At 53.8% G+C, this 8,805-nt stretch overlaps 1 protein-coding gene across 1 annotated transcript in view; it reads left to right on the top strand.

The window, feature by feature from the left end:
• Window positions 1–8,805, top strand: part of KANK3 (KN motif and ankyrin repeat domains 3) — a 15,035-nt gene continuing 6,230 nt past the window's right edge. Inside the window, exons 1-4 of the mRNA XM_027776353.1 lie at window positions 1–153; window positions 3,127–3,356; window positions 7,132–7,193; window positions 8,607–8,799. Of these exons, the coding sequence (XP_027632154.1) occupies window positions 1–153; window positions 3,127–3,356; window positions 7,132–7,193; window positions 8,607–8,799 (638 nt within the window). The remainder of the gene's footprint in view (window positions 154–3,126; window positions 3,357–7,131; window positions 7,194–8,606; window positions 8,800–8,805) is intronic.

Here is an 8,805-nt window from a genome sequence, read left to right as displayed (position 1 = left end):
ATGGAGGCCGCTCGGCGTGGTGCGTCTCCCTGCGGGGACCGCTCAGGGAGAGCGGGCAGGATCGGCCTCCCGGCAGCCGCGCGCCCTCTGTCGGCGGCTGCTGAGGCCAGGGGCGTCTCAACTGAGCTGTCCCAAGACTCGGAGGAGCTTAGGGCAAGCTCATTTATTTAACAGCAATTCATTCATTCATCATTTATCTGTGGTCCACTAGGCCCAGGAGCTGACGCACAAACGAGAGAAGTAAGGAAAATATAGAGGATGTTGCATGGCGATAAATTCTAAGAGAAAAATAAGTCCAAGGGGCCGGCAGGTAGCGTGGTGGTTAAGGCAAAAGACTCCCACATGACCAATCATAGTTCAAGTCCCAGACCTGGTGGCTTGCTTTCTTACTTTCCCTTCTCTCTCTCCGGTCAAATCAAAAAGTAAATAATCATAACAGGGGCTGGCAGGTGGCATGGTGGTTAAGGACACAGGACTCTCACATGGCTGACTGTGGCTCAAGTCCCGGACCCGGCAGCTTGCTTTCTCACTTTCTCTCACTTTCTCTCTCACTCTGTCCCTCTCTGGTCAAATGAAAATAAATAAATAGATAAATAAATAAGGATCAGCAGTTGGTTTAATGGCTATGTTGCTGGATTCCCATGTAGTCAACCACGGTTCGAGTCCCAGACCCAGTGGCTTAAAAGTGTGCATGCGTGCCCAAGATCCCGAGAGGAGAATGGAGGAGAAGGGAGTGCGGCGTGGCCGTCCCCCTGGGGGGTGATTTTTCACTGCTTTCTGTCTCTATGTCGCTCTCTGTCTTTCTGGGCCAGCGCACGTGCCCTATAACAAAAATCCTCTCCAAAAAAAAAAAAAATTCCAAAAAAAAAAAGAAAGAGGATGTGAAACCCCAGAGCTCTTGGCCCTGCCTGGTGAGTGCTGTAACTTGTTCGAAGTTGGGGGTGGTACAGAAGGGCAGTGGGGAGGCCTGGGGTGAGGTGCATGCCAGAGATGGTGGGGTCTTCAATTATTAGAGGTGAGAGACCGGGATACATTTCAGATCCACGGGATCAGCAGATGGTGTAATGGCTACGGCGCTCGGCCTCCATGTAGTCAAGCAGGGTTTCAGACCCGGTAGCTTAAACTCACGCCAGGTGCGTGTGCGTGCGTGCCCAAGATCCTGAGAGGAGAATGGAGGAGAAGAGATTGCGACATGATCATCCCCCTGGGGGGTGATTTCTCGCTCTCTGTCTCTCTGTCTCTCTCTCTCTATCTGTCCAGCAAGCACATGTGCCCTATAGCAAAAATCTCTCTCTCAAAAAAATGTTCAGATCCAGAACTATTTCAGTGATAAAACCAAGACGGGAATCAGGCAGGTTTGGGCCCGAGGAGGGGCATGGAGGGTAAGACGGCAGGGTGGGTACAGAGGCCTCCATTCAAGGCCCCAACGGGGTGTTCAGTCGGTGGCATGAGTGTGGAGGGGCCCGGGAAGGCTCTCTGGGGCATTCCAGACCAGGGCGAGGGCTGCCCTGAGTGTCTGGGAGGCCCTCGAAATGGCAAAGAGGCTGAGAGTGGCTCCCGAGGACTCCACACGCATTTTTCCTCCCTCTTTTCTCCTGTGACTTAAGCCGCTGCCTGGGACAGGGTGGGGCAGAAGGGCCACATTTTCTTTCTTTTTTTAAAGGTTTTTGCAGTGGTCAAAACTAAGCAGTATCTGCTTCTTTTTTTTTTTTTTTTTTTTTTTTGCAATAGGGCGCATGCGCTCGCCAGACATGGCCTGGCTTCCAGACAGAAAGCAAGAAATCCCTCCCAGGGGGGATGGCCACACTGCAATCCCTTCTCCATTCTCCTCTCAGGATCTTGGGCATGTATGTACATGCACCTGGTGTGAGTTTAAGCCACCGGGTCTGGGACTTGAACTGCAGTTGACTTCATGGGAGTCCAGCGACATAGCCATTACCCTATTTGCTGGTCTCGTCTGCTTTTATTTTTCCCCATCTGCTTTTTTTTTTAAGAGATTTTTGCTATAGGGCATGTGTGCTCACTGGAGAGACAGAAAGTGAGAAAGCACCCCCCAGGGGTGATGGCCATGCCTCAATTCCTTCTCCTCAGTCTCCTCTTGGGATTTTGGGCATAGCACACACACTCACCTGGTGTGTTTCAAGCTGCCGGGTCCAGAGACTCAAAACCGTGGTGGGAGTTCAACTATGTGGGAGTTCTTGCTTTCCCCCCTCTCTCTGTCTCTGCTCAAATTAATAATAATAAATAAAATAATTCTTTAAAAAATTTTAAGAACTATTTTTTATTCTATTTTATGTATCTATTTAAATTTGACCCAAAAGGGACAGAGAGAGGAGAGAGAGAGAGAAAGGGAAAGTGAGAAAGCAAGCCGCCAAGTCTGGGGCTTGAACTGCGATCCACCACGTGAGAGCCTAGCTCCTTGACCAGCACGCCACCTGCCGGCCAGCGTAGTGAGGAAAACAGATGGCAAACAAGTACCAGATTAATAAAGAGGGATTTTTAAAAATTTTTTATTTATTCATTCATTTATTTTAATTTGACTAGAGAGAGACAGAGAAAGAGGGAGAGAAAGTGGGAAAGCTAGCCACCAGGTCCAGGACTTGAACCGTGATCTGCCATATGGGAGGAGTGTCCAGCACCTTAACCACCACACCATCTGCTGGTCGGATTTTGTACGGCTGTGGAGGGTGGGAACACAGGCTGTGGTAGGGGAAGGGCGTCAGCGAACGTGGGTAGGGAAGAACGGGTCAGGAGGTGGAACAGCATGTGCGAAGGGCCTGCAGAGGAAAAGACTCGGGGTCCTCCTACCTGCACCCAGACTAGGGAAATAAGGGCCAGTCACACACATCCTACAGGGCTACTCTGCTCAGAGTCTTCCCATGGCTTCCTAGTGTCCTGTGGAACACATCCGAACTCCTTAGCTCTAAGCTGGGAACTGCAGACAGCAGCCTCGGGGGTAGGAATACCACCCCGACTTAGAAGCCTGTCACTCTAAGCCCCGCCCTTAACCACGCCCCCGAGCTACAGGCCCCGCCCAATAAACCCACCCCGCTTCACCATTGGACAGTTCTGAGGGCTTCAGGCGCGGGTTAGCTGGCGTGGCTGTCAGTAAGGAGCCAGGCCTAGATAACCGGACCCCGCGCTTCGAGGGGGCGGGCTCGGGTGCGGGCGCGGCTGGGGCTGCGGCTTCAGGTACAACGCCAGTTTGCAGTGACATCCCAGGGCATTCCGGGGGGTGGATCGGGGACGCACCGGAGCGTGCGCTGCGCTTCCAGCCCCTCTGCGGGCTCCGTGCGCTGCGACGGGGCGGGCGCTGTGTCCTCCAGCAGGGACCCTTTCCACACTGGGAGCCTCAGGTGGGTAATGAGCTGGGCGGGGGCTGGGTGGAGGCTCCGGATTTGGGATCGCCCGGCTCTCGCATTGCAGGAGTCAGATGTGGGGCTTATTTTCTCCCTCGAGCCCCAACCGGCTCTGGGACCCTTTCCCAGCGTCACTCGGGATGGCTCGGGGACCCTGGTTCAGCCCCCTCGCTCTGATCTGGACGCGTGTGGGGGGCGACACGGAAACGGTGTCAAGGGGAGGGACGGAGGGCCCCCGGACCCGTGGACAATGGGTAACGGATGGGACCGCCCGGCGGCGTTTCCTGCAGGAAATTGCTCTGTCTTTGCTGTGGGGCCGACCTGGAGGGGAGTGTGTGTGTGGGGGGGTTGACCTGAGCATCCCCCTCCTACCGTCATCAGCACTCCCCGCCCCCCCAGAGAGGTGACAGCCCCCCAACATTAGAGGGGTGCCACCACCTAGGGCTTCAAGTCAGGAAGGAGCCCCCTCCCCAGGTTGGGGATCCGCACCGGTCCCCGCGTACCCCACCCCTCGGGTTTCGTAATCTCGGATCCGCATCCCAAAATAGTCCCTGGGCGGGAGTGAGGGCGTATAGCTCTGACGGCCTAATGAAGGGGTCTCAGGCTGGGGATCCGCATGGAGCCGTGACAGCCAGGGTGTGGAGGAGAGGGGAGGGCAGCTCCGCGCCCCCACTGCCAGGAGGCTGCAGGCCCTCCGCACGGGGACGCGCGGGGTGACATAGCTGCAGCTGGCCAAACCCCTTCGAGCTCATAGCCCCTTCCAGGTAGGGGCGATATTATTTAAGAAATCATAAAAGTTAACTGGGGGCCAGAGTGGTATGGTGGTTAAGGCAGCTGGGCTCCCACATGGCTGAACTTAGTTCGAATCCCGGACTCGGTGACTCAAAAATCAAACCGAGCAGGTATGCCTCTTGCAGGAGCAGAATGGAGGAGAAGGGATTGCACTGTGGCCATTCCCCCTGCGGGGTGAATTCTCACTTTCCCTATCTTTGTCTTTCTCCAATGAGCACGTGTGCCCTATGGCAAGAAAAAAAAAATAGCATCCATAAATTGTTCAGAACAGACTGGCCCATAGCGAATACCCGAAGGCAGTTACTGTCTTCACCATTCCAAGGGCGTCACTCAGCCCAGCCTCTGGGTCCACCTGCCCCAGATGGCTGACGTCTTCGGGACAACCCACAGCAGTTTTCTGCCTTCCCAGGGCCTCAGATTCGGGTGTGCCCAGGTCACCGAAGGAGGCTCCTGACCCCACTGAGTCACACAGCCAGCTGTGGAAGAGGCAGGCCTGGGCCCCTAAGCCCGGGTCCAGGCCTTTTCCGCAGCCTGTTCTTCCTGCCAGTTTCCGGCAAACAAGTCCTGCGAGGCACGGGCTGTTCTCGGTGGTGACCCGCTGCCCTAATGCGCAGCCGGTGTACGGGGACGGGAAACAGCTGCTTGGGGCTTGGGAGGAGCCCCGCCTGGCCTGGCGCTGGAGTGCAGAGGGATGTCAGGAACCCAGGTTGGACGGAGGTGCGGAGCCCGAGGGGGTCCCCCTAGCGGTGGAATAGGGGGATGAGTCAGGCCGGCTGATGGTGAGCAGTGTCTGCTGGTGCTAGGTACCTGGCAGGTGTCAGAAATGCAGGGGGCCAGAAGGGGTGGCCGGGAGGGGTCCATGTGATCGACACAGTCGGGCAATGGGTCGGGGGGAGGCTGTATTGAGTCTCCAGGTGCAAATCAAGAGCTGGACAGGGGGAACCGGAAGATGGCATAATGGTTACATTGCTGGACTCCCACATAGTTGACCATGGTTCAAGTCCCGGACCCAGTAGCGTAAAACTCATGCTGGGCACGTGCGCGTGCGTCCCCAAAATCCTGAGAGGAGAATGGAGGGAAGGGATTGTGGCATGGCCATCCCCCAGGGGGCAATTTCTCATTTTCTATCTCTCTGTCTAGTTCTGGCATAGTAAGGTTTTTGTTGCATGTGATGCTTACTGTTCTCTAGTACTCATCAGAATGAGAGAGCATCCTCCAAAGGTACGGGAGCACTTAAGACATGGCTGACCACGGTTCAAGTCCTGGACCTGGTGGCTTGCTTTCTCACCTTCTCTCTCTCTGTCTGTCTGTGTGTGTGTCTCTCTGGTCAAATGAAAAATGAATGAGTGAATAAATAAAGTTAAATAAATTATTTTAAAAATAATTCAATAACACTATTTTTTTTAAAACCTCTCTAATAAAGAGCTGGACAAGAGAAGGACAATGAAGCATTTTTTAAAATATTTATTTATTCATTCATTCATTTTAATTTGACCAGAGAGAGACACAGAGAGAGGAGAGAGGAAAGTGAGAAAGCAAGCCAACAGGTCTAGGATTTGAACCGCGGTCAGCCATGTGGGAGTGTCCAGCGCCTTAACCACCACGCCACCTGCTGGTCCCGAGAATGAAGCATTTTAGGTGGGCAGAGTCAAGTCTGAGGGCATCTCTCACAGACAATTGACTTAGTTTCTCCCTGCCTCCGTTGTTCTGTCTGTAAATTGTGGGTGATGATTGGGACCTTGGAGGGCTGTACGGGGCTACGTTTAATCAGGCACAGCCCACAGAAGGCATTCGATAGAAGTGCTTTCCCCTCCCTGTAGCTCTTCCACGTGGGCTTCCCGAAACCCTGTCAGTATTTTATGGATCAAAGTTCTGCATATTTGACCTTGTTAAGTAGCACGTTATTCGATGTGGCCTAGTTGCCTCACTTCCTTTTCTTCTCATTAAAAAAATATTTTGGGGGACCAGCAGTTAGTATAATGACTATGTCGCTGGACTCCCATGTACTTGACTGTGGTTCGAGTCTTGGATCCGGTGGCTTAAACTCATGCTGGGTGTGTGTACGTGCATGCCCAAGATCCCGAGAGGAGAATGGAGGAGAAGGGATTGCAGCATGGCCATCCCCCCTGGAGGGGGGGTGATTTCTCACTTTCTGTCTCTCTGTCTCTCTCTGTCTGGTGAGCGCATTTCTCTAAGGGGAAAAAAAAAAAAGCTTCAAAACTCCTGTTCCTTTTTTATTTTTTTAGTCTTTGCTATAGGGTGTGTGCACTCACTAGAGAGAGAGGGAAAGTGAGAAACATCCTCTCCCCTGGGGGATGGCCACACCACCATCCCTCTCAATTCTCCTCTCAGGATTTTGGGCACACACACACACACACATGTGTTCTGTTGTTGGTGTGTTTTTTTTTTTTTTTTTTTTTTTTGAGAGGTTTTTTTGCTATAGAGCGCATGAGCTTGCCAGAAGGAAGGAGAAAGACAGAAAGCGAGAAATCACCCCCCAGGGGGGATGGCCACGCCGCAATCCCTTCTCCTCCATTCTCCTCTTGGGATCTTGGGCACGCACACACACACACCAGCGTGAGTTTAAGCTACCGGGTCTGGGATCTGAACTGCAGTTGACTACGTGGGAGTCCAGCGACATAGCCATTACGCCCTCTGCTGGTCCCAAGGTGTGATTTTTTTTTTAAGCTGCTGGGTCCAAGACTTTGTAGGATTCAGTATCTTAACCTCCATGCAACTTGCTGGCCTGCACCTGGTGTGTTTTTTAAGCTGCTAGGTCCGGGACTTGAACTGCACCAGGACATTGGCTGGCCCTCGTGGCATCTTGAGGGAGAAGGAGCGCGAGGACATGTGTGTGGGGAGGAAAGGGGTGAGTGGAGGAAAAATCTTGGATCTGTTTACTCACCCAGGCCAGTTCCAGAGGTTCGAGCCAGAGGGACAGCTCCTCGCCCCTCCCTCACCACTTCTCGGCGTTTTTCAGGGTGTGTCCAGCGGCTACTCCGGGAAACATGGCCAAGTTTGCCCTGAACCAGAACCTCCCCGGTGAGTGTGCAAAAAGGGATGCGTGTGTGTGCAGATTCACACTTAGTGCCCGTGTGCGTGGACAATGCCATGATCTTGGGGCACCCAGTTCAGGTGAGATGAGATCTCAAGCCCCCGTGGTGGCCCTTGGGGCCCCTGCTCATTATTCAGCTCCTCTCCCCACCCTCTTCCTTCACTCTCCTGGGGACACCCTGGCCTTCACCCCACGGGGACTACAGCTGGCTCTGGTCACTCCCACCCCAGGGTCTGTGCATTTCTGTTTGTTTGTTTGTTTCCTGGGACCTTCCGGTCCCCTGTGGCTTTCTCCCTACCCTGCAGGGCTCAGCTTACATTTCCCTCCAAGAGAGAAACCTTCCATTACAACCAGAGCCAAAGTCATGCCCCTTCAGTTATTTTTCTTTTTTAAAAGAATTATTTTGTTAGTTACATCTATGTATGTATGTCTGTTTGTTAGACCAGAGAGGGACAAAGTGAGGGAGAGAGAGGGAGTAAAAAAACAAGCCGCCAGGTCTGGGAATCGAACTGAAGTCAGCCATGTGGGAATCCAGAGCCCTTAACCACCATGCCAGCTGCTGGCCCCGCTCCTTCAGTTATTGTCTGTTTCTATGAGCTCCTGTTTTTTATTTTTATGTATTTACTTTTTAGAGGTTTTTTTTTTTTTTTTTTTTTTTTTGAGAGGTTTTTGCTATAGGGCGCCTGTGCTCACCACTTCAGAGACAGAGAGAGAGAGAGAAAGAAATCGAGAAATCACCTCCCTGGAGGGATGGCCACGCTGCAATCCCTTCTCCTCCATTCTCCTCTCAGAATCTTAGGCACGCACGCACACGCGCCTGGCGTGGGTTTAAGCCACCGGGTCCAGGACTCGAACCACAATGGACTACAGGGGAGTCCAGCAACATAGCCATTACACCAACTGCTGGTCCCCTTTTTAGAGAGCTTTTTGCCATAGGGTGTAAGAGAGATAGAAAGCAAGAAATCACCTCTCAGGGAGGATAGCCACCCTGCAAGCCCTTCTCCTCCATTCTCCTCCCGGGATTTTGGGCAAGCACACCTGCGCAGCGTGAGTTTTAAGCACCCGGATCCGGGACTCGAACTGTGGTAAACTGCATGGGAGTCCAGCGACATAACCACTACGCCACCTGCGGGTCCCCAGCTGTTTTTATTGCCCTAGCACCGTTAGGAAAGATTGCCTTTATCGATCCCCTACAAGGGGGCAGGATGTTCGTCTTGTTCAGCGCCTAGCACACAGTAGGGTGACTGCATGAGTGTTTGGATGCAGATAGGTGCGTCCGCAGCAGGTGTAGGTGCGGCCCTGCAGGTGCGTGGTGGGGCGGTGGGGGACACGCTGTCTGGTCTTCCTGGAATCTCCATGACCTGACGCAACCCTCACCCCGCACCCCGTCCTGCCCACAGACCTGGGCGGCCCTCGCCTGTGCCCAGGCCCCACTGGGGGCGCCCGCAGCCCCAGCTCGCCCTACTCAGTGGAGACACCCTATGGCTTCCACCTGGACCTGGACTTCCTCAAGTACGTGGAAGAGCTGGAGCGCGGCTCCGTCGCCCGTCGCGTCCCGGGACCCGCACCCGCGCGCCGTCCCCGCGCGCCCCGGTCCGG

Source organism: Tupaia chinensis, unplaced genomic scaffold (genome assembly GCF_000334495.1).
Source record: "Tupaia chinensis unplaced genomic scaffold, TupChi_1.0 Scaffold000668_1, whole genome shotgun sequence".
Lineage (NCBI taxonomy): Eukaryota > Metazoa > Chordata > Mammalia > Scandentia > Tupaiidae > Tupaia > Tupaia belangeri.
The sequence above is the reverse complement of the archived record's forward strand: the minus strand, read 5'-3'. Positions and strand labels throughout refer to the sequence as shown.